The sequence below is a fragment of the Phocoena sinus genome, chromosome 16 (assembly GCF_008692025.1).
Source record: "Phocoena sinus isolate mPhoSin1 chromosome 16, mPhoSin1.pri, whole genome shotgun sequence".
NCBI lineage: Eukaryota > Metazoa > Chordata > Mammalia > Artiodactyla > Phocoenidae > Phocoena > Phocoena sinus.
Window position 1 is genome coordinate 79,632,632 of NC_045778.1, and position 25,805 is coordinate 79,658,436.

The 25,805-nt window shown below is 44.4% G+C and overlaps 1 protein-coding gene across 2 annotated transcripts in view; it reads right to left on the bottom strand.

Moving 5' to 3' along the window:
- C16H10orf90 (chromosome 16 C10orf90 homolog) overlaps positions 1–25,805 on the bottom strand; it is a 235,935-nt gene that overhangs the window by 206,898 nt on the left and 3,232 nt on the right. For both annotated transcript variants that reach the window (XM_032608886.1, XM_032608884.1), the window contains exon 2: positions 3,764–3,836. In XM_032608886.1, coding sequence (XP_032464777.1) covers positions 3,764–3,836 — 73 coding nt within the window. The remainder of the gene's footprint in view (positions 1–3,763; positions 3,837–25,805) is intronic.

The window sequence follows — 25,805 nt, forward strand, 5'->3', positions numbered from 1 at the left end:
GCAAGGTCAACACTGGCACCGGACCTCAAGTTACAGCTCTTCCCACCCCATGCCCGTGGGTACCTTAGGCTTTGTAGCCCACTCTCTTCCCACTTCACACACTGGCTCCTGCACTCATCTCACCTGTTCTGCTCGTTGCTCACAACACCCACCTGTAAAGGATGCTCACATCGAGATCGATAACCCTGACCTTTCCCTGGATCTCGACAACAAATTTCCAGCTGCTTCACAGACATCCAGGACAGATGGTCTCTCAGATGCAGAGCACCCAAACCCCACAAATTCAGGATGCCCCCAGCAGCACCAGCCCTTGAATCCCGAATTTCCTTCCCCGTGGATGGTAGCGCTATTCGCCCAGAAATATCTTTAACTCCTCCCTTATGCAACCGCTTGTAAATAATTTTGCCGTTTCCCAGTGCTCCAACGGTCCCAGCATCCCCTGCCCCTGCCCTGGCCTAAACCCTATGTCATCGCCTTCCTAGAATATCACAATACAGTTGTCTTCCTAGAACACAGATCAGACCACATATTCCAGCAACTTAAGAATATTTAATGGGTCTCTTTGCCTACTCAGCACAGATTAAAAATTAAAACAAGGTTATTCATTTCGGCTCGACACAATAGAAAAGCTTTCTAACAATCGCAGCTGTGTGAGCAAGTGATGAGCTACCTTCAGATAGAGTGCGTCCCCTGGCCTTGGGGCTACTGTGCGGTCGGCCTCCTCTGCAGAGGCTTCCCTACTCCTGCGAGGGCAGGAGGTGGAGGGGTTTCAGATGTTGGGCATCAGGAAGAAACTGGACAAAACGACCTCCATGGCCCCTCTCAAACTTGAGATTCCATGGGCCTACTTATGCCTTTGGGACATCAGCTTGGCCTGTGGACTCCTTCTGGGAGAACTGCCCTGTTAGCCAGGCACCCATAAGGTTGGATGCCCAGAAGCCAGGTTTCTAACTTCTGACCTTGCCTCCTAACCCGGGATGACTGACTCAGGATGGAGCCTGAGAAGGTTAACTGAAAGACATGGGCTAAGAGTCAGGCACAGATCCTGGTACCGCGGCTCTAAGTGAAGGGCCACGCTCTTGCTACTGGGTCCCACGGAGCCCCCTTGGTTCCTGTACTTTGTGCAACCCGGTGGCCTGTTCTCCTACAAAGTTCACTGGTTTCCTTACAACCGTTTTTCTTTTGTCGTCAATAGTGTGTTTCTGGTCCTTGCAACCCCAAGCCTGACCTAAAACTCTGCTCTCTGGGTTTCCCAAAGCTCAGGGGGCTGAGAGAGATCTCATTCTTGCACTGAGCCCTTCTCAGGAGTGTGGGTACAGGAAGTCTAATTCCTGAACCAAACTTCCTTGTTCTTTCCTGAGGGAGCAAGTTGGACCATAGAGAGTTCAAAGGACACAGGTGACAGCTCAGGCCAGTTTTCATAGAAGAGGTGTGACAGGTCTCCCTCCTGGACCAAACTTTAGTCGGACTCCTCTGAGCCCTCTTCCTGACCAGGCTTCGTCTAGGCCTGCTGCCTTGGCCTGTCAGGCCCGAGAATCCCACTGAGTCCAGTTTTATTCAAATCCTGCTAAGCTGGTTTCACAAGAATCTCCCTGACCTGTGATATCTAATCAGGTTCTTCTCGGTAACTCTCCATCCGCTGCGTCGTTCACTCCCCCCATCAGCAGTAGGTCCCCAGATGCCTGCCGTACTCAGAGCTGAGCTCGGTGCTGCACTGGAACCTCTCCCCTACTGCAGCAGCTCAAATAAAACCTGTCTTGCAGCTTTCAACCAGTGTCCAGGGCAATTTCCCTTTAACAGGTGGGAATGACCTTGTGGGAAGATGCGGAGGCCATAAATGTCTCGTCAAGGAGTCAGCCCCCCACGGAAGCATGGTGCCCACACACACACCGACTCCAACAGAGACCATTCTTGACCTGAGTCAGTCTCCTCTGAGAACTCTTTTCGACAAGGCCACGCTCTTGGGGTCTGTCCTTGGCCCATTTAGCCCGATTTTAGCAAGGATCCTGCTGGGTCAGTTTACAGGAAATCCCCCGTCCTTGATATCTGATCAAATTCCTCATCCCCCACCTGTCAAGTCACTTTAGCCAAAACTCCCCTTACCCCCGATGTTTCCTCTTAGAAATCTTCCATCCACTGACCCCTTCCCTGCTCCTTGGCTATAAACTCCCATTTTTCCTTGTATTTGGAGTTGAGTCCAATCTCTCTCCCCTCCCGTAAGACCCCACTGCTGCAGTCCCTCTGAACAAAATCTGCCTTACCCTCTCTAACAAGTGTCGTGAATGATTCTTTAGCAACTCCTTGCCTTCAGCCTGAATACCCAAGTTTTAAGACTGCCTCAAAAGTGTTCGTCCAGAATGAGAACTTTGAAAATATAGATAGATCTAAAAGGAAAGAAAGAAATCCAGGGGATATGTGTCTTCCCGCTCACCCAGGGTTGCTTGGACACATTCCCTGCAGCCTGGACCTTTAACCTCTGGTCTCAGGGCCAGCCTGTGCTTGTTTCTAGGTCATTAAACTGCTAACTACCACGTAAGCAGGCATCCCTGTCGGAAGAGCTGGAGGAGGCCCGTCTTAGCTGACCTAGCCCTCAGGGAAAGAAGACAGACACATCCGCATGAGGTCACCTGGGCCTGACTGTTCTCCCAGGCACCTCCGAGTGCCCCAAGGAAACGTGGCATTCTTCCCAATGTCCCCAAACTCCCCGTGGGGTGCCGGTGGCCAGTGTGCTTCCTGAGCCGGCTGCCCACACTACCAGAAACTTCCATCTGTGGATTCATATTCTTACTACAAGCAATTTCTGGGCTAGGTTTTTAAAGGATCCACACTGAAAAGCGGCCACTACTAAAGAATAAGCTTATAAACCATGCTGTGGTGGCTCCACAAAGGATTAACTAGGAAAGCTCCTTTCAGATAATATTTTTGTCTTGAGTTGACAGTGTCAGTTAAGGAAAGGATTTCAGATCCCTGATACCTTTGATATAGGCAGGCAGGTGTTGAGGGGTAATGAAAAGAGAGGCTACAAATGTGTGTGTGTGTGTGTAATCACATACACACACTCATTGATACCAACGCATCAGTCACATTTACAAACTTAAATTCAAATGGAGATTAAAAAATTGAATTTGCTATGTGAAAAACAATTCTTTCAGAATTTTTGCTACAGTCTCTGAATAGAAATATTCTATTAACCCAGCAATCTTATTACAAGACCGTCAGAAATTTGACCTACACCCATATGATTTCTCTCATGAAAGGGGGTAAAAAAGCTTAGCTTCATGCCGTTTACGTTAACAAACTTAACAAAGTTAGGGACTGGAACCATTTCACCTAGCGTTTCTACAGTTGAGCGCCTATGAATTGAAGCTTCGTAAAAAGTGATTTATGAACGCACAGATACCGTGCCTATATTTCAATTGCACTGGCTCCAGCTCTGAGAAGATTCCACATTTGTCCCTGCTCCACGCTGGCCTAACCCCCGCGTGCTCGGCGATCTGGGGTAATCTTGGCTTCTGCAGGCATTACCTAAGGCAACCGATATTTCTTCTGCGTTGTTTGTTTTTTCAGAGACTACCAGCCTAAAGGCCTGTGTGTTTGGAAATTCAAATCAGCTTCAAATCTTGTCGGAGTCACTGAGCTCTCATTTCACGTTTGGGGGAAGACTAGTCTCCAAAGCACATTTTCACTGTTAATAAAAATAAAGGAGAGAGAGACTAATAAAGGCTTTGAAGGAGTGCCACCCGGTCAACGATGAGTTCTTTACCTGCATTTGAAAGACCCTCATTTCTTTCCCAGGCAGAGCGATCTTTGGGGGATGAGAAAAGCCGACTGTGGATCTGGAAGATAAATAGAAACCTTCCCAGTTTTATATTCTTATTTGCCAGATATATAATCTTCAGTAATGTGTGTTACTGGCTTTAAAAAAAAATCAAGCAATGTCCCTAGAATCTCTCCTCTCTCCCGAGAAAGGACGGCAGGTCCTTGCTGGTTATCTATTTTATATGCAGTAGTGTGTATGTGTTAATGCCAACCTCCTCATTTACCCCTCCCCGCCCTTCCCCTTTGGTAAGCATAAGTTTGTTTTCTATGTCTGTGAGTCTCTTTCTGTTTTGTGAATAAGTTCATTCGTAAAGGGTCTCTTTCTGATGATTGCAAAATGCACAAGAAGGAAGCAGGGAGGGAGAAAAACTAATCAGTGAACATGGATTTTGCCATGAATTTTGCTAGTAGATCAAAGAACCACATCTCATATTTCTTTTCTCTCCCAGCAAAGTGCTGAATGGGTGTTGAGCTAAAATTGGACATTCGATAAATATCGATAAATTGATTGATCATGAGCCGTCAAATTTCAAAAATTAACCTTCAAGGTCCAGTGAAAATCAGATTAACGTATACAAAAGTGTTCTGCTGTCTGCAAGCACGATCAGGATACTGACTTTCTCTGCCAAACAACAAAGGTTTATAAATTTATTCTAAAAGCAGCTCGCTGTGGGTGAGTCTTTCGGTTCTGATTTATCAACTTCTAATCAGACTCCAGAGAACCCATTCCTCATGGGGTCTCCCTGCATGCCCATCCTCCCTCTGAACATCCCATGACCTTTCCCCAAAGCTGAAGAATAACTCTTCGGACCCCCTAGTAGTAATCTTATCCTGATTTGAAGAGGCTACACAGTCATGGAGCCGGAGCCGGCCTCTAATTCTGAACCCCAGTAAACTGCTTAGTCCCAGGGGGGAGTTAAGCTTTTCGTTGCTCACGTCTCGTTTTTGGCCCCTTCACATCCCCAGCATCTGGGCAACCAGTTTGGGGATAGCAGAGAGGAAGCTGCAAGCAAACAATTCTTCTGTTCCAAGCAGGAGCCTGGCCTCTGAGACCTCATAGTGAAAGAAGAAGAATGGGGCAGGACCCAGACTGCGGCTGGGCTGAGATGGGGAGAATTAAAGAGTTACATAGCATTTTCTGCCACTTTTCAGGATCCCACCCCCTGGGCCTAACTCAGCCACTGCCAATCGGTAATATGATTATTAATTACGATAAGCATAAGAAGAACTGCTGACAGTTATCGAGATTTCGTACGGGCCAGTGCTGTGCTCTGTGCTTTCCATACATCATCTCATTGAATTCTCACAACCGTTAGAAACACATGCTGCTCTCAGCCCTGCTATGGCAGCTGAGAAAGTCAAAGCTAAGGTCCCCCACTGGGTACCTGGTGACACAGGCAGGATTCAGACCAGGCTTGTCAAACCCAAGCACCTGAGCTTTCAGCCAGCATGTCCCAAATACTGTTACTATTATAATTCGAAAAGACACATGCGCCCCAGTGTTCACAGCAACACTATTTACAACAGCCAAGATGTGGAAGCAACCTAAGTGTCCACTGACGGAAGAATGGATCAAGAAGATGTGGTACATATACACAATGGAATATTACTCAGCCGTAAAAAAGAATGAAATAATGCCATTTGCAGCAACATGGATGGACCTAGTGATTATCATACTAAGTGAAGTCAGACAGAAAAAGACAAGTACCATTGATATCACTTATATGTGGAATCTAAAAAAATGATACAAATAAACTTATTTACAAAACAGACATAGACTCACAGACTTAGAGAACAAACTTATGGTTACCAAAGGGGGAAAGGGGAGGAATAAATTAGGAGTTTGGGATTAACATATACACACTACTATACATAAAATAGATAACCAACAAGGACCTAATGTATAGCACAGGGAACTATACTCAATATCTTGTAATAACCTACAATGGAAGAGAATCTGAAAAAGAACACACACACACACACACACACACATATATATATATATATATACACACACACACACAACTGAATCACTTTGCTGTATACCTGAAACTAACACAACGTTGCAAATCAAATATATTTCAATAACATTTTTTTAAAAGAAAAAAATTAAAATTGTTATTTTTACTAAGTATTATCGTTTGGCTATTTGACTGTACCTGGCTGTGTTTATATAGCTATCACACTTACATATGTCATTTTCTCAGACTTAGCATAGACATGTCATAAGAAACACACATGAAAACATTTCTGGAAGGAAACAAAAGTGCAACACAGTGGACATTAGGATGGAAAGTAATTTAAATCCTAAATTTAGCAGAAGAAGTGAGTTCTCTCTCTGCTGCTTCAGACAGAATCAGTCCCCTGTTCTGGAAGCTATCTGCGGAGGAAGGGGTGCAGGGAGACTCTGGTCCAGCAGAGATTTTAAGCTTCCTCTCTCCATGGTCGTTGTCTTGTATGGCTCTTTTAAGAAAGAGTTTTCTGTGTATTTTTTAAAGTAACTCCATCAAGCCTCACAAGTCGGGTGACGTGGGACCTGACTCAGAATCAGGTCTGCCCAGCAATTCCCCTGTGTATCATGCAACGTTGATAGAGAGCCCAGCCCCAGAACGTGTGAAGTTACAAGCACTGAAGTTTACTGGTTCCAACCGAGGACAATTTTTCTCTCTCTCGGGTCCCAGTGACTGGCAGTAGATAACAAGCTGACTCAGCCCCGCAGCCCTCTATAAATGCCTGGCTTCTCCAAAGCCTGGAACCATCTGGTACAGGTTCTGGGTATTACAGAAACCCAGAATTCCCAACAACAGGGCGATTCAGGAACCTCAGACATCATCTGACCCCGGATCTCAGTCCACCGGTGACGTCCTGGAGACACGTGGCTTTGGCTCTACTTTCTGTGGGTTGCTAACTGAAATCCCTTCATGCAGAAGACAATACTTTCCATTGCCCTTAGGACAGAGCATCAGAAGAGCCCTGTGTAGTCTGCCCCCGCTGATCTCTGTGCATCACTGGGCACCCCTCTCCTGGCCACATGTGCTGTGTGAGCTTCCCTCATCCCCTTGAATCGAATTCTCCCCCCTACCATAGGGCCTTTGCACCTGCTGTTTCATCTGCACAGCGTGTTCTTTCCCTGGTCCTCCTCTGACCCCGCTCGCATGACCTGCTCGTGTGTCCCTCCATACACCACTCTCAAAACTCGGTTTCTGATTTATAAGCTCTTACAGGAGCACTCTTTCCCTTCAGAGCACTCACTTGTAAGCACGCATTGACTTGTGTGAATCTACGACTGATGTCTGCTTCTCCCCTAGACTCTAACCCCTCTGAGAATAAAGTTATGTCTGCCTCACTTGCCAATGTATCCTGGCTCCTAATAGGGCTAGATGCACAGTAGGCTTTCAATAAATATTTGTTTTAAAAAGGATGGAAGGATTAACCAAGCAATTAATTAACAAAAGCAAAGCTTCCTCCCCAAGTTAAGTTGCACAAGGGCCTTTAGAATCCACTATCCCATCTCCTCGGAGACCATCAAGGGTCCCCCCCTCCTCTCCGTCTTCAACCTTGCCTTCGTCAATGTTTCTAACCGTGTCCAAACCTTTCTTTTCTATTTTATTTTTTTAATTGAAGTATAGTTGATTTACAAGGTTGTGTTACTTTCAGGTGTACAGCAAAGTGATTCAGTTATACGTGTGTGTGTGTAGGTATGTGTGTGTATATATATTCTCTCATCGTATTCTTTTGCATTATGGTTTATTACAGGATATTGGATATAGTTCCCTGTGCTCCACAGTAGGGCCTTGTTCTTTATCTCTTTTATGTACAGTAGTGTGTATCTGTGAATCCCAAACTCCTAATTTATCCCTCCCCCACTCCTTTCCCCTTTGGTGACCGTAAGTTCATTTTCTATGTCTGTGAGTCTGTTTCTGTTTTGTAAATGAGTTCATTTGAATCATATTTCAGATGCCACCAAAATCTTTCTTAGCTTAAAAACGAAACCAAAAGAATCCCTCCACAAACACACAGTGCCTTCCACCTTTCACCTTCCCACTGGCCCCAACCCTTGTTGGCCACTCTCTGTCCCTCTGCCTCGTACCCCACCAGGCCTCCGTTTAGCACAGCCTCGACTGAGCCACTCTGACCTATGACACGGAAATTCTTCTCGCTATTCTCGCTGTGCTCTCCTGGCCCCACCCACCAACCGGCTCCAGTGGATGTGCTGTACCAACAGCACCGGTGGGTTTCGTTCCCTAAATATCTCCGCATTGCATCTCCGCCTCCTTCTCCCCACGGCTTCCATGGAGGGCCTCAGAATTCCTGCCAAGACCACACATTCCAGCAGCCTCCTCCCTCCACAGCATCACCAGTCATGTTTCTATAAAGCAAATCTGACTGTGTCCCTCCCCAGCTTAAAACCCTTGGATTTCTAACTAATTCAAAATATAGTTAAGTGGGGGTGGGAGAGGGATAAATTAGGAGTTTGGGATTAACAGATACACACTACTATATGTAAAATAGAAAACCAACAAGGACCTACTGTACAGCACAGGCAACTATACTCAGTATCTTATAATAACCTATAATGGAAGAGAATACAAAAAAAGAATATATATACTTTTGTGTATGTATAACCGAGTCACTTTGCTGTACACCTGAAACTAACACAACATTGTAACTCAACTATATTTCAATAAAAATTTTAAAATATGTATATAAAGTTAAAGTCATATGCACAAAAGACATTTCTGCAGAGTCTGATTCATTATGACACAACACTGGAAGTGTCCAAAATACCCTACAGCAGGGACTGGCTCTGTAGGTCAGAGCACATGTGTTACTGCGTCCATTAACATGAAAACAATGCCCATAACCCACCCTAGAGTCTCCACATCTGCACATCTGTGGACGTAACAACGTACCACGGCAGCCTTGAACGCTACGCTGGTGTGGATATTATTTCCTAAGTGACAGGGAAGCTCTGGTGATCTCCGAACGAGGCAAGTCAGTGCCTTATGTTCAGTTATGTGTTAAAGCTTAGTCCTGTGTACACATTAGATTACAGCCTTGTCTCTGGAGCCTTGACTCATGAGCTGAAATTAGCTGCTGCCTGTGTAAGATGCAACGTTTTGCAACTCTATTTTACAAAGCCTAACATGGGATATGTTTACTTTTTAAATTTTAATTCTCTTTATTGTGGTTAAATATACTTCACATAAAATTTAGCACCGTAACCATTTTTCAGTGTATGGTTCACTGGTGTTAAATACATTCACATGATTATACAACCATCACCAACATCCATCTCCATAATTCTTTTAATCTTGTAAAGCTGAAACTCTATAGCCATTAAACAATAGCTCTCCCTTCCCCCACTCCCCAGCCTGTGGCAACCACCATTCTACTTTCTCTGTGATTCTGACTAGTCTAAGTACCTCACACAAGTGGAATCATACAGTATTTGTCTTTTGGTAACTTGTTATCTCACTTACGGTAATGTCCTCAAGGTTCATCCACGTTGTACCCTATGTCAGAATTTCCTTTTTTTAATTAATTTTTATTGGAGTCTAGTTGATTTACAATGTCGTGTTAGTTTCTGCTGTACAGCAAAGTGAATCAGTTATACATATACATATATCCACTCTTGTTTATAGATTCTTTTCCCATATAGGTCATTACAGAGTATTGAGTAGAGTTCCCTGTGCTACACAGTAGGTTCTTGTTAGTTATCTGTTTTATATATAGTAATGTGTATATGTCAATCCCTATCTCCACATTTTGCTTATTCAGTCATCTGTCTACAGACACACTTAAGTTGCTTCCATGTTTTAACCTATTGTGAATAATGCTGTACAAATATCTCTTTGAGATCTTGCTTTCAGTATTTTTGGATATGTACCCAGGAGTGGAATTGCTGACTCATACGACAATTCTATTAATTTTTCGAGGAACCAACATACTGTTATTCGCAGAGGCTGTACCATTTGCATTCCCACCAACCGTGCACAAGTGTTCTGTTTCCCACCTCCTCACCAACACTTGTTATATTCTAGGGTGGTTTTTTTTCCTAGTAACCATTCTAATAGGTGTGGGGTAGTTATCTCATTGTAGTTTTCATTTGCATTTTTCCTAACTATCAGTGATGCTGAGCATCGTTTCATGTGCTTATTGGCCATTTGTATTTCTTCTTTGGAGAAAGGTTTATTCAAGTCCTTTGCCCATTTTCGAATTGACTTGTTTATTTGTTCTTGAGTTTTAGGAGTTTTCTACATATTCTGGATATTATTCTCTTATCAGACATACGACTCGCAAATATTTTCTCTCATTCTGCGGGGTGCCCTTTTACTCTGCTGATATCGTCTTTTGATGCACAAAATTTTAAACTCTTTATAAAACCCAATTTGCCTATTTTTCTCTTTTGTTGCCTGCGCTTTTTGAGTCATGTCCAAGAAATCATTGCCAAATCCCACGTCTTGAAGGTTTTACCCTACATTTTCTTCTAAGAGTTTTGTAGCTTTAGGTCTTTGATCCATTTTGAGTTTCTTTGTTGTTGTTGTTTGTGGTACGCGGGCCTCTCACTGTTGTGGCCTCTCCCGTTGCGGAGCACAGGCTCCGGACGCGCAGGCTCAGCGGCCATGGCTCACGGGCCCAGCCGCTCCACCGCATGTGGGATCTTCCCGGACCGGGGCACGAACCCGCATCCCCTGCATCAGCAGGCGGACTCTCAACCACTGCGCCACCAGGGAAGCCCTTGAGTTAATTTTTGTACATGGTGTCAGATAAGGATCCAACAAGAGTGATTATTAAGTGACTCCTCATTCAGCCCATTCAAGACTTTATCTCCCTTAGGTCTCTGACACGTGTTACTTAGTGAACAGCAACAGTAACTTACCAAAGCCACACAACAGGAGGAAAGATTCAAGATCTCTTTGCCACATGTGTTCCCAGAGGCTGCTGAGCCTGGGCCTGCTTCAAGCCTGTGGCCACACCAGGAGTTACAGCACTGAGGGCTCATCGCATGCCAGGCAATTACCTCATTGAATCCTAAGACAGCCCAGGGAGAGAAATATAATTATTATTTCCATTTTACAGAGGTGGAAATTAAGGCACAGAAAGGGTAAGTAAACTGCCCAAAGTCACACACACCTAGTAAGAAAGTGAAGAAGCCCAGACTGGAACCCAGGCAATTAGGATGACTCCTGGGAAGTAAAACCTATGACTAGGATGAAGCACATTAAAAGAATCGTGATACCCAACAAGCATAAGAAACGCTCCAGTTTGCCAAGTTCTTTATTATACATCCCCTCATTTGGATTCTCCGAAGTCCCTGAGAGGTGGCCAAGAAAACACAGGGGTTTTTTATGCAAAGAAAACAAGACCCACAGAGGGTAAGAGACATAAATGCCCAAGAACAATACACCAGTAGCTCTGGCACCTACACCAGCCCTCCTGAGCCTGGTCTGGGGTTCTTCCACATCACCTTACCACCTGCCTCCTTACAGAGTGCAACCTACCAGCAGAAATTCTGGAGTCAAACATGACACCAGCTAGGATATTGATCACATTGACAAGTTGAGCTATGAACTCCATCAGGAGCCAGAAGCTGATTTGAACACTGTGGGTACAATAATACTGGAACCTTCCATTTGTATAAGACTAAATACTCTACAACTTCCACATTTTCTCACTCGGTCCTCCCAAGTCCTGCCATAACAGCTGTGCTCTAATGAGCAAATGTCTTATTGTCTTTTGCTGGATTTTTTGTTTACTGACTCTCCCGTCAAGACATCTGAGTACTCGCTATGGACCCATAATCCCTTATGCACAATTCTAAACTTCATGAAGCTCTGAAATATGAGAGTTTTTCTCTCTGAGTTTGTAGAAAACTAATCTGACAGCAAAACCTTACCTGAACTAACCTGGGGCTATTTATAACATTAATTTATTCCATTTAATGTGAATATTCATACATTTCATTGCAGAAACATCAGTGCGATTAATTACAGGGTGCTACTCAGATCCCCCTGGGAATGCTATGCAGGCTCACCTTCCTGAAATAAAAGTTAAAAGTCACCGTTGAATTACATTTGGCCCCAAGAGTTCTGGATGGAGAACTGTGGTTGGGTACCACAGATATTTAATGAACTTACCAGCTGCTGGGTTAGTGTTTTCCAAATACCCCTCATGCAGTCCCCACAAGACAGATGTTATCTCTGCTTATAGATACAAACACTGGGGTGTGGAGAGATTCTCTAATTTGTTCTGTCTCACAGAGCTACTTAATGCCAGAGCCAGAACAACTAGAACATCATGTTCTCAGCATTCCCCATACTAGTGTGTGTGTGTGTGTGTGTGTGTGTGTGTGTGTGTGTGTGTGTGTGTCTGTGTGTGTTGGGGGGAGAGGGGAGGTAGTTAGAGATGGCTTATGGGATTTGTAAAGCATAAGCAAGTAAAACAGAGACTGAGGGCTTCCCTGGTGGCGCAGTGGTTGAGAGTCTGCCTAATGATGCAGGGGACACGGGTTCGTGCCCCGGTCCGGGAAGATCCCACATGCCGTGGAGCGGCTGGGCCCGTGAGCCATGGCCGCTGAGCCTGCGCGTCTGGAGCCTGTGCTCCATAACAGGACAGGCCACAGCAGTGAGAGACCCGCGTACCGCAAAGAAAAAAAAAAAAAAAAAAAACAGTGACTGAAACTTCATATACCCCAGGAAATAAGAGAGAGGAGAAAACAGGAATTTCCAGGCCTACATAGAACCCTACCTCCACTTTGCCTCTTCTGGACACCTGTCTGGTTGGAAGAGAAAACAGAGGAGAGATTCTGAAACTACTTATATCCCAAGTTGTCAACGACCAAGAGTGGATTTTGGCTGGCAGGGTCTTCTTTTTAGGGTAATGGCAGACACTCCTTGGAGTCTGCCAACAGAAAAACAGGAAAGAGGGCCATTTTTTCTCAGCATCCCAGTGCCTTCTCCTGGGGATGCCAGAGGTACCACTAAAGGGCAAATAACAAGCACAAGGTGTGGATGGTTCCAGATTGGACCGCCGATGGGTTAACACAGCCTCTTTGGGGTCTGGAATGCACTCTCCATGGCTAATCTAGAAGCGTGATTGATCTTTGCCAGTGTTCCATGTTTGTATTCAATCTTCTGAACCCCCTTCTGCAACAATAATTCATGTCAGAGCAGTTTATGGATCAACAGTATATTTTCTGGTTAATGCAACCCTGCACCTATAATAATTCAAAACTGAGATTTATCACTCTGCCACAATTCCATCTTCATGCTTCATCTCTTCATGTTTACATCTGATTTAGCTTTCTCTAATCTAAAATAAATCAGCATGAAAAGCATTAGATTTTCCATTTAGATTCTCAATTGCCTTTTATTACCAAGATAATATCCCTTATCTGACTACAAATGGTGGGACTGTTCCCTTGTTAGGATCTGAAAAAAGATGCTACAGTTCAATCTCTGTGTCTCTCCTTGCTTCTCCTTCACTTTGGTTTTCAAGGGTGGTGTCTGGTGGGGTTCTGGTTTGAAAATGAGACAAATCAGGATGTAAAGAGGATAGATCATTTCAATCACTCCTCCTCTTGTGAGACTCACAGAGGAAGGCCTCCCCTGGCTGCCTAATGAGAATTGATCCTGGGAGAGTTCACGCTTCATTTCCCCACCAGTGACTTCAGCCCCTGTCTGTTTAGAGGCATAAATGGGAGCAGCAATGAGGAATCACTTGACTGGAGACTTTTATGCCAATGTCGGGGTGGGGGGTGGGGGCAGGAAATAACACCATATTAATAGGCATGTTAATTACATGCCTATTACAAAGTCAATATAATTTACCATTGCAAGTGTCCAATTCCATGAGATTACATACATTCACCATGTTGAGCCACCATCACCATTCTCCACCTCCAGAGCTTTTTCATCTTCCCAAACTGAAACTCTGTCCCCATTAAACCATGATTCTCCATTCCCCTCCTCCACCCAGCCCCTGGCAGCCACCATTCCACTTTCTGTCTCTGTGAAATTTAACTATTCCAGGCACCTCAGAAGAATGAAGTCAAACAACATAATATCCTTCTGTGCTTGGCTTGTCTCAGTCAGCACAAGGTCTTCAAGGTTCAGCCACAGTGCAGGTGGGCTGCCTGGGCTGCCTTTTCCTCTGTTGACAGGGTCCTTGGACACACACAGTTTTTCACGCTGATGCAGCCCAACTTATCCATCTTTTCTTTCGTGGCCTGTGCTTTTGGTATTGCCATCTTGGATTTTTTAATAATTTTATCTGTGAACTTGTGTTTTGTGTATAAACCCCATGGGATGAGCACGCATGTGGGCAGAAAGACGTGTGCCATGTGTGTGTTTGTTGATTTCCTTGCTGCCCCATTCACAGAAGGTGCTCTGGTGATCCCTGATCACAGAATTCGGATGAACCTACAATGCATGGGAGTTCAGAGAGATTCAAAGTGAATAAAAGTTAAGCAAATTACCCCAAGATCAACTAAGCAGAAGGATGACAGCCCCGAGAGGCCATGCTTTCCACTGGAACCAGATTTGCTTCAAGTGTAGGAAGAAGGCTATAGATTTCTGAAAAACACAAATGCCTGAGCAACTCTACTGACACAGACTGGGGCCTGGGATCTGGGACCCTTTGCTGCAGTGCTTGCACCTAAACAAACACCTTCTCAAGCAACAAAATACAAAGAAACCATAAGGGACTAAAAATAACCGCGTGCATGCACAGCTGGGGCAAATTATAGACAAGATACAAGAAGACCAAAAACGCAACGGCCACTTCTGAAGAGCCGGGAGCAAAAGCAGGGTGTTGGGGGCAAAAGCAGGGTACTGCGCATGCCCGCTGCACTCAACACCACCAAAAGGGGGGCAGACCACCTACGCCACCGCCCCAGCCTGACCTCTGGACACACCCCTACCCTCACTCCACATAAGTAACCAGCTTGCCCCCCCTTAGGGTCCGAGCAAGGGAACCTGTTACTTGTTCTCACTACCCTCCTCCTGAAGCAGGGGCCCCAGTAAAGCCTTGCCTGAATTTCTTGTCTTGCCTCTTATCAATTCCAACTGATTACGGAGGCTAAGAACCCTGGTTGGTAACCCCATCATATCTGTTCTTACTCCTCTTACAGCCCTGTGTTAGTCAACCGCTTACGCTGAAAATAAAAGCATAGAAGGAAAGGAGAGATGGGCAACCACAGTCCCCTTTCCTTTTGGTTCTTCCTTACTCATCAGTAAACTAAAGGTAGAGAGTGCTGGTAAAATATGATTATACCAAGGAATGAAATTAAAATCTGAATTGGTTTTTGCAGTGTTTCCATTGTTCTAATAAGAATAGATATATGAGACATTTCTCCAAAGAAGACATACAGATGGCCAGCAGGCACATGAAAAGATGCTCAACATCACTAAGAGAAATGCAAACCAAAATCACGATGAGGTATCATCTCACACTGGTCAGAATGGCCATCATTTAAAAGTCTACAAATAATAAATCCTCCTACACTGTGGGTGGAAATGTAAATTGGTGCAGCCACTATGGAGAACAGTATGGAGGCACCTTAAAAAACTAAAAATAGGGACTTCCCTGGTGGCGCAGTGGTTAAGAATTCGCCTGCCAATGCAGGGGACATGAGTTCGATCCCTAGTCCAGGAAGATCCCACATGCCGCAGAGCAACTAAGCCCGTGCGCCACAACTACTGAGCCTGTGCTCTAGAGCCCGTGCTCTGCATCAAGAGAAGCCACCACAACGAGAAGCCCACACACTGCAACAAACAGTAGCCCCGCTCGCCACAACTAGAGAAAGCCGGTGCGCAGCAACAAAGACCCAACGCAGCCATAAATAAATTAATTAATTAAAACTAAAAATAGAGCTACCATATGATCCAGCAATACCACTCGTGGCATATATCCGGAGAAAACTAGTTCAAAAAGATACATGCACCCCGATGTTCATAGCAGCACTATTTACAATAGCCAAGACATGGAAGCAAATTAAATGTCCATCAACAGATGAATGGATAAAGAAAATGTGGTACATATATACAGTAGAATATTCCTTAGTCATAAAAAAGAATGAAATAATGCCATTTGCAGCAACATGGATGGACCAAGAGATTATCATATTAAGTGAAATGAGTCAGAGAAAAACAAATATCATATGATATCGCTTACATGTAGAATCAAAGAATAGATACAAATGAACTTATTTACAAAACAGAAATGGATTCACAAACATAGAAAACAAATTTATGGTTACCAAAGGGGGGTAAGATAAATTAGGAGTTTGGGATTAACATATCCACACTACTATATATAAAATAGGTAAATGAAAAGGACCTACTGTATAGCACAGGAAACTACTCAGTATCTTGTAGTAACCTGTAATGAAAAAAAATCTGAAAAAGAATATATATGTATATAACTGAATCACTTTGATGTACACTTGAAACTAACACAACATTGTAAATTTACTTCAAAAAATTTTTAAAAAAGGAAAATATATGCATGGATGAGATTAAAAATAAAAATTGTATCATTTCAATAATTCCACAGATGAGTTAAATGTTTTAATATTTGTGTTAAAACTGAGATCACACAATATAAAGATGAACAGTAAAATTCACGGTAATAATTTAAATTTTTAGTTTTTCTTTACTTACGCCAACTAAATAGCAAATAAAAACCATCATAACAAATCAAGAGGAAGACCATGGAAGAAAGGAAAAAGACTTATATGTTAGAACCTTAAGTGACTATTATTCCTGTGTTTTTTAACATGGGGACCACACATTCATTTTGTTCTGGTCCCCACAAATGACACAGCCAAGCCTGAGTGAGTGGCCATTTACTGCAGAACTGCTGCATGGAAAGTCATCACATTCTTGCTCCCTGTGTCTGAGAGCTTGCACAGCGGCACGCAGGCATTTGGAGCATTTGGAACAAATATCCAGGCATTTGTTCCTGGATATTACATCAACAGCGAGGAGCAAACAGTGTGGATCTAAGCCCTCCGCATCTTCCATGCACTGCGGGCCCCTCTGCATGTCCATCAACCGAGGCCCGGTCCCTTTCACACACCTGGCCTAACCCAGCGCCACTGAAAGCAGCTAAACTGGAGAAGCCAGCAGTGTCCAGAACTCATTAGTGAGGAGCTGAGCACACTTGTAGCTAAAATAATGAGTTTTGTGAAGTTTCTGTAAATGCAGGGCTGGATCAGAGGCTCTGAGCCCTCCACAGGGTAGCCGCTTGAGGGCCCACCCTCTTGGCCCTGGTTGCAGTGGCTTTGCTGGGAAGAGGCTTCTTGTTCTCGATACAAAATGGCAAGCGAGTTGTTGTGTGCTTTAAGGTCGTGCCCCCATTTTGCCTTCAGCCCTGTTTGTTTCTCTGAAACGATTATTCCTAAATCCTGGATGTTTTCCAAGATACTCCTTTTTGGAGCTGTCTCCAAGTCTTTTCTGGATGGAGAAAGGATGTAACTTAGACTCACAGGGAGGAAATTAAACAATTTCTCTATTAGGAATTTGATTAATGAAAAGGGGAGCAAATGGAATGACCTCTATTTTGGAGCTTCATTTTGGCAATCTAGAGCTGATGTCTGTCTGTCAATCACTAAGAAATGAGTGAATCTGGAAGCGAGCCTAACGTATCAAATCAGAGGACGCTCTCTTCCACGCCCAAAGTCATCAACCGTCACTCACTCCGGCCTCAGGTTTTCACCTAAAACACACTTCACGCCCTTTTGTTCATTCGTTCATTCATACACGTACCCCACAATGCTTCTTGAAGGCTGACCTGGTGCTAGGGACACAGTCGTGATCTATAACAGATTAGGGGCCCCTTTCCTTATGAAGCTGCTAGACAGAGGTTCACACCTATGTGCCTTCAATGCCAAGGGCTCCTATTATTTCCCTTTTTGCACGGATACAAAATTTTAAATACAGTATCGTAAGCAGAATACTCACATGTATCCTATGTCCTCTTTCCTTTCAGTGTGAGCAGAACCTGTGAATACAGTGGGCTATCACTTCTACAATTAACTCGTGTTCCACGCCAAAGGGTTTTGCAGATTCAGTTAAGGTTGCTAATCAACCTTGATTAGTTGATGTGGAGTTAATCCAAGGTAGATCATACCAGCGGGGGCTGGCCTAGTCAGGTGTGTTTTGTGAAGCAATCAGAGGGATTCAAAGCAGCAGAGATTGTCCTGCTGGCCTTGAGGAAGCAAACAAACACGCTGTGAACTGCCTATGGCCGGAGCCACGTGACAAGAACCTGAGGACAGCCTCTAGGAGCTGAGCATGTCAGTCAAGAGCCACCATGACAATGGGGACTTCAGTCCTACAGCCACAAGGAACTGAATGCTGACGATGACCCGGGATCTTGGAAGAGGACTCTGAGCTGCAGATGAGATCACAGCCACATCTGACACCTTGATTCAGCCTGGAAAGACCCTAAGTAGAGAGGCCAAAACTGTGAAATAATAAATAGGTCTTGTTTTAAGCTACTAAGTATACGATCATTTGTTTTGCAGCAGTAGAAGAATAACACAGATAGTATCTGCCAGATTGTTTTGGTTTTTTTCTAATAGCTAATCAGAGCTGAAACTATGTATGATCCTGCACTAAATTGATATTATCTCAGTCATAAGTAAATAAACAAGTTGCCTCAGTTAATTTATACAGAGGGAGCACAAGGAAACAAACATATTCCTTGGACTGCAGAATGCTGATTGATAATGCTGTGGACCACCATGTTGGGAAACACTGAAATATATACCGTTTAATGTGACGTGGCCCAATCTTGATGATCTGGCCTCTGCCAAGCATACTTGGTATATATATATTATAAAATATACTTGACAAGCAATGCTTTGACATAAGTTCCACTAAATTCGGAAAAATTTTAGCCATTATTTCTTCAAATATTTTTTCTGCCCTCACCCCATCCCCACTCTTTCAGAGGTTCTAATTATATGTGTCTTGGATGTCTTGAGATCTCTCCCTCTCTTTTTTTCTCTCTTCAGTTAGAAATTTCACTGATCTTTTCTTCTATAGCATCCAATTTCCTGTTAATCCCATCTAGTGAAATCTCCATTTCAGATAGTATTAAAGAATCATTTTTTTCTTCTCTATAAGTTCTATTTGGTTTATTTTTCTATCAATTACTTCTCTTCCCATTGTGGTAATATCTTCCCTTAAATCCTTGACTGTAAGGGGAAAGCAATATATTTATAATATTTATAAGAGCTTTTAAAAAAGCCCTGGCTTGCTATTCCATCATCTCTCCTATTTATGGATCTGCTTCTATTAATCGTAATTCCTCCTGGTTAAAATCATACTTTCCTGCTTTTGTCAAATACCTAGCAAGCTTTACCTGGATGCCAGATATTTTAAATTTTTTATTATGCTTTTGATGGATTTTGTCATAATCTTTTAAGGAATGTTCGACTTTGCTCTGGCCGGCAGCTAAACTACTTGTGAAACAGCCTGGTTCTTCAAGAATTGTGTTTTAAATTGCTATAGGATGGACCTAAGACAGCCTTTAATCTAGGGCTGGTTTAGCAGACTCCCAAGGCAGAACCCCTCTAGAATCTCTACTGAAGTTACCATACATTCAATGAGGCCACTATGTTCTGGATGGTGGGGAACTTCAGTGATCCGTGGCCCCAAGTGAGCACTGAGAAGTGTTCATCCGAGAGCTTCCCAGTAACCGTCCTTCCCTTGCCAGTTGTTCTTTGGCCTCGTGAAGTTTCACGGCATAAATTGGCCTTCATCTGCAGCCTCAAGGGAACGTGAAGGAAATGTGTGGAGTGCCTTCTCTGCCTGGCTCCCTCCTCTCAGGAACTACATCCTGTGAATTCTAGCCGCAGTTCTAGAGATTACTGAGTTCTGTGTAGGTTCTGCCTGCCTGTGCACCACTTAGAAGTTGCCATTCCAGCTGTCTGAAACGTCTTCCCCTTCTCCATTCTTACCCCACACTCTCACCCTCCCTGCTGGTCCTGGGAAACTCCCAATCTCCCACGAAGCACATGCCCGGAGGTCTCCTCCCCTGTGCAGTCTCGCTGAGTCCTCTGGGTCTACAGCTCTCTGTAGACCCCCTGACTTGGCATTCATTGGCTGCCTCCCTGACCAGACGATGAGAAGGGGCCGGAACCCTGCCTTTTGCAACTCTGTGTCCCTGGCACCAAGCACAGTTCCTGGCACATAGTAGGTCCTTGATACTTTTTTTAAAATGATCCAGCCCACTCTTTCCTCTTTTGTCCATTTGCTCCACTAGAAAGGGAAGAGAACCTGGGAGAGTGAAAACAGAGGGCACTGAGAACCCATGTGGGACTTATAAACCAGAAGAAGGTGCTTAATGAAAAAGCCACGGGAAGGAAAGATGCCTAAAGCAGAAGGAGAGAGTCAGTGGGCTCTCTACTGCCTCTTCCCACCCGATTCTGGCATGGTTTACTTTCTCTAGGACCAACTCTGAAGTCCCCTAGGTCCCCAGCTATTGCTGTCAGGACAAAGGCTGCTTCCCTCTCCTCTCCCCCAACACCTTAAGAAACACAACCTCAGAGGAAGATGTCACTAAGGTAGAAGCTCCCTTCTGCCGCTCCTAACTGTGTCTCTGCACGGCCTGCATCATCTATCTGGGCCTCGCAGAATTTTCTCTTTGGAAAAACAGGGCTCATGTGCCTCGCACAGCTGTGGTGAGGATCAATGAGGCAATTCAGGGACCAAACAACACAGTCCCCTTTGTTCCATCCCCATCTCAACTCTCCTTGCACGGAGTGGTCCAGCCACTCTGCTCTCCGATCATATCTCCCCCCACCCCGCCCCCGCCATGGCCCTTCACACCGGCTTTCTCAACACAGGCAATTCGCACAGGTTTCTTTGTCATTTTCTCTTTGGTTCATGTGGTTGGAAAACATTGGTCCGAAACTTCCAGATCAAGGTTTCAGACCTGTATCAGAATCACCTGGTTTTTATGTTAAAAACAGAGATTTTTTGTACTCAGCCATAAAAAAGATGAGATAATGTCACTTGCAGTAATATGGATGGACTTAGAGATTGTCATACTAAGTAAGCAGGTCAGACAAAGACAAGTATCATATGATATCACTTATATGCTGAATCTTAAAAAAATGATACAAATGAACTTATTTGCAAAACAGAAACAGACTCACAGACATAGAAAACAAATTTATGGTTACCAAAGGGGAAGGGGGGGGTAGGGATAAATTAGGAGTTTGGGATTAGCAGATACAAACTATTATATATAAAATAGATAAACAATAAGGTCCTACTGCATACCTATATATTGAATATAGGGAACCATATTCAATATCTTATAATAACTTATAATGGAAAAGGATACAAAAAAGAATATATATATACATGCATAACTGAATCACTTCACTGTATACCTGAAGCTAACACAACATTGTAAATCAGCTATACTTCAATTTTAAAAATGAGAACATGTCACTCCTCTGCTTAAAACTCTCCAATGATTTCCCAATGTACTTAAAATAAAATCTGAAAGCTTCAAAAAAAATAAAAAGAACCAGAGATTTCTGGACCCCACCCTTGCCCAGAGCCCAGGGGTCTACATTCTTAGAAAGGTCTCTTGAGGATTCTGAAGGACACTAAAGTATGAGGGCAATTCAATGCTTTATGAGGTGACAAACCCCATTCAGATCCTGGTAGGTCTTCAAGAGAGGGTATAACTTACATGAAAAAATGCCCTGACTTAACCCTGGCTTTACCAGGCAGGAATCAGATGTGTGTGAACACACATTCTCAATCATCTGTTGTCAGAGGGAATTTGCAGCTGACCACAGGACTGGGTGGGTTCTGAGTGGAAACTGTGCATTCAGCTCAAGGACAAATTAGTGACTAATCTCTGAATTGCTCGGGGAACAGAGTCAAGGGTACAGGAGGTCATAAGTCCCTGTCACCTGGCACTTTCAGTGAGGAGAAGCTAGGAAGGGGATGTTCACCCAGTTGAAACAGGACTTCTGGCACAGGGACAGCATCCTCAAAGCACTGGTCACAATTAGCTTGGGTCCAGGGGCCATGTCTTCATGCCATGGCTTTGCTTCAAAGTTGGGGATGACAGAAAAAGGCACATTGGAACTTGAACACCAACGACGACTCACTTTTACAGAATGCTGCCTCCGTGCCAGGCCCAAGGCTCAGCCTTTATATAGAGCATCTCCCTTATTCCTCCCAGCAATCCTATGAGGCAGATGTCACCATGGTTCCCATGAACACAGATGAGGAAACTAAGGCTCAAAGAGGTCAGGAAACTTGCCAAGGTCACTCAGCTATCAAGACCCCAGAAAGAGGGCTTCCCTGGTGGCGCAGCGGTTGAGAGTCCGCCTGCCGATGCAGGGGACACGGGTTCGTGCCCCGGTCCAGGAAGATCCCACATGCCGCGGAGCGGCTGGGCCCGTGAGCCATGGCCGCTGAGCCTGCGCGTCCGGAGCCTGTGCTCCGCAACGGGAGAGGCCACAGCGGGGAGAGGCCTGCGTACTGCAAAAAAAAAAAAACCCCAGAAAGACTCCATCCAATGGCCTGGGTCTTGGTCACACCCCCCTTTCACCTACCATCTCTCCTGCCTTGGTTTGGCTGAAATGTGGACGTAGTCCCCCCACCCGTGCACAATTTCCTGATGGAAGTTGGCCAAAATGATGTCAGATAGGTCTTAGGAGGCTTGGCTGTAAATATTCCAGATCAACTTGCACTTCATCTTTCACAGACATTCACAGTGCAGTTCATCTGGAGACCTCAGTCACCAGGTGTGCTTCCTGACGCATCAAAACTCATCTCGGACCTCTGATCTCTCGTGCCTCTTCAGGACCTCGCCCCCTGACGGCCAGCCTCCCATGGGCAGGAGCAGGGAGGGGCTGGTGTGGCAAATGGGCAGCACTGATTCCCAAGGGTGGTCGCTCCACCTTTTGCCTCTTGGATTCCTTCCTCCTGCATCTGGACAGAGGCTACCAGCCATTGTCAATGGATGAGTGTTGAAGCTTCTAGGAGATTCTAGGAGGATCACCAAGTACACTCTCAGGTCTTGCGCATGAGGCAGAGGTTTCTGACCTGGTCACTGGGTGGCAAAGCTAATTGAAATATTTATTGTCCTTTGCGAAATGTCCTTTTCTCAGTCCTGACTCTGGAGGACTCAGTGCCTTCTGTGTAGCCAGAGCCACCAGCATATCCCAGGGAAAATCCCACTCGGAGGCCAAGTCTTCAGAAAGAAAAGTGAAACTCAGAAGACTCTGATCTGGCTAAGTCTCTTCAGCTTGGTTGGGAAATAGGTAAATCGTTTTGCACCTTCTGATCATTGTGAGAAGAAAGGGAATGTGTGTGTCACCTTCTGTTTGGCCTCAGTGACTTCTTTATTCCCTGAATAAAATAAAGCTTGAAGCCCAAGCACTTAAAACTTGAGTGCTTTTATTTCATACTACCTAAGGGTTCACTTCAACCACTGGAAAACATCCATCAAAGCCCAGAGTGGCATTTCTCAACTCCAGTGGGGCATCAAAACCACCTGGGCAGACACACCTACTTCCGGTCATGATGGAGCAACCAGACAAAAGCTATGAAGAACTGCTTCCAGACACTGGGCACAAGAAATGCGGGGCTACGAGGGGTAACCAGAGAGGTGAGCCCTACAATCGTCCCCACCTAGAAGCAGTTTCCAGGCTGTGTATTGGGAAGGGGACGCTCGAGAGACCCTGGGGTCTCACTGAGTGGACAGGGCAGGGGTGCGGATTCAGAGAGGGTGAGGTAGCTAGAATTTGTGCAGCCAAGTACCAAGGAGCAGCAAGGAAAGAGAGTTTCTAGCAAGCTGCCAGGGGCCCACCAGTCTTTGGCCAAATACTCACTTGCACATGCTTAAGGGAAAAGTGCCTGAATCCAGGAAAAGAACTGCCAGACAGTAGTAAGTTGGACACTCCCAGAGCCTCACCCAGAGCTGGAAACCGTTTGTGTTTCCACTGGCCCTGGTGGAAAGATCTCACGTACATGGGACATTAAGTTGAGTCCTCACAAGGATCATGCCTTAACAGTGGGGCTGAACTATGGAAAACAGTACGGAGGTTCCTCAAAAAACTAAAAATAGAGCTACCATATGATTCAGCAATTCCACTCCTGAGCATATATCCAGACAAAACTGTAATTCGAAAAGATGTATGCAGCCCTATGTTCACAGCAGCACTACTCACAATAGCCAAGACACAGAAGCAACCTAAACGTCCATCGACAGATAAATATATATATGTGGTACATATATACAACGGAATACTACTCAGCCATAAAAAAGAATGAAATAACGCCATCTGCAGCAACATGGGTGGACCTAGAGATTACCATACTAAGTGAAGTAAGTCATAAAAAGAAATACAAATACCATATGATATCACTTATACGTGGAATCTAAAATTGACACAAATGAACTTACCTACGAAACAGAAACAGACTCACAGACATCGAGAACAGGCTTGTGGTTGCCAAGGGGGAAGGAGGCTGGGGAAGGGATGGAAGGGGAGTTTGGGGTTAGCAGATGCAAACGATTATATGTAGAACGGATAAACAAGGTCCTACTGTAGAGCACAGGCACCTATACTCAATATTCTGTGATAAACCACGATGGAAAAGAATATGAAAAAGGATGTATATATATGTATAACTGAATCACTTTTTCGTACAGCACAAATTAACACAAGATTGTAAATCAACTATACTTGAATAAAATAAATTTTTTCAATTAGTGGGCCTGAATTAGCACGAGATCAGGGTTCCTCAGCCTCCACACTGTGGACATTTCAGGCTGAGTAGATCTTTGTTCTGGGCACAGGGGACTTTGTCCTGGGCACTGCAGGATATTTAGAAGCAGCCCTGGCCTCTACCCAGTAGGTACCAGTAGCATCTTTCCTGAGTTGTCACAACCAAAAATGTCTGCAGACATTACCAAACATCCTGTGGGGTGTGGGTGGAGGGCGAAATCCCCCATGATTGAGAAGCACTGCCCTTGACTAAAATCTGCCGAGAAGTAAGGCTCAAAAGGATCAAAGTGTTTTCAAGGAACGGAACCTCATGCCAGAACAAAGTTCAATGCTCTTTAAAGGAATACAGCAAAATCAAACACCCACTCTGGGTCACAAGAGCCCTGGCTGGGCCACAGGCATATGTAGTTTGTAAAGGTCACCATGAGAAAACAACCCAAATGTCCACCTGCAGATGAACGGATAAAGAGAATGTAATATACACATACTGGAATAGTATTCAGCCTTAAAAAAGAAGGAAACCCTACCATTTGTGACAACATGAATGAAACCAGAGGACACTATGCTAAGTGAGATTAACCAGTTACAGAAGGACAAATGGCATGATTTGTCCTGCATGACACCACTTATATGAAGTATAAGAACTAAGCAAATTCATCGAAGCAGAAGATAAAATGGTGGTTGCAGGGGCTGGGGAGGGGGAGGGGGAGGGTGGAGTTGCTACTCGATGGGTATAAGTCTTCAGTTATGCGAGAGGAATAAGCCCTAGAGCTTTCCTATACCACATAGAGCCTACGCTTAACAATGTGGTACTGTTACTTCAAAATATGTTAAGACAGATCTCATGGTAAGTGTTATTACCACCAAAAAACAAACAAAAAAGCAACACGCAAAAGAACACAAGGAAATTTTTAGCAGTGATGGATATGTTCAGTACCTTGATTGTGGTGATGGTACTATGGGTGCATGCATATGTCTAAACTCCTCAGAGGGTAGACATTATCAAAAAGATAGATAAATATAAAAAAATAAAAGTTTGCCATGATTCTTCTATTCAGCCAGAATTGAGCACCACAGCCAAGTCCAAAAAAAAAAAAAAAAAAGGGTGAGTAGGAAGGGGAGGTGGAAATGATAGAGGTTTGGGGAAATGTTGAGAAGCATAGCTAAATGGTGATCGCCAAATACAGAAACTTTCCCTGGTCCATCT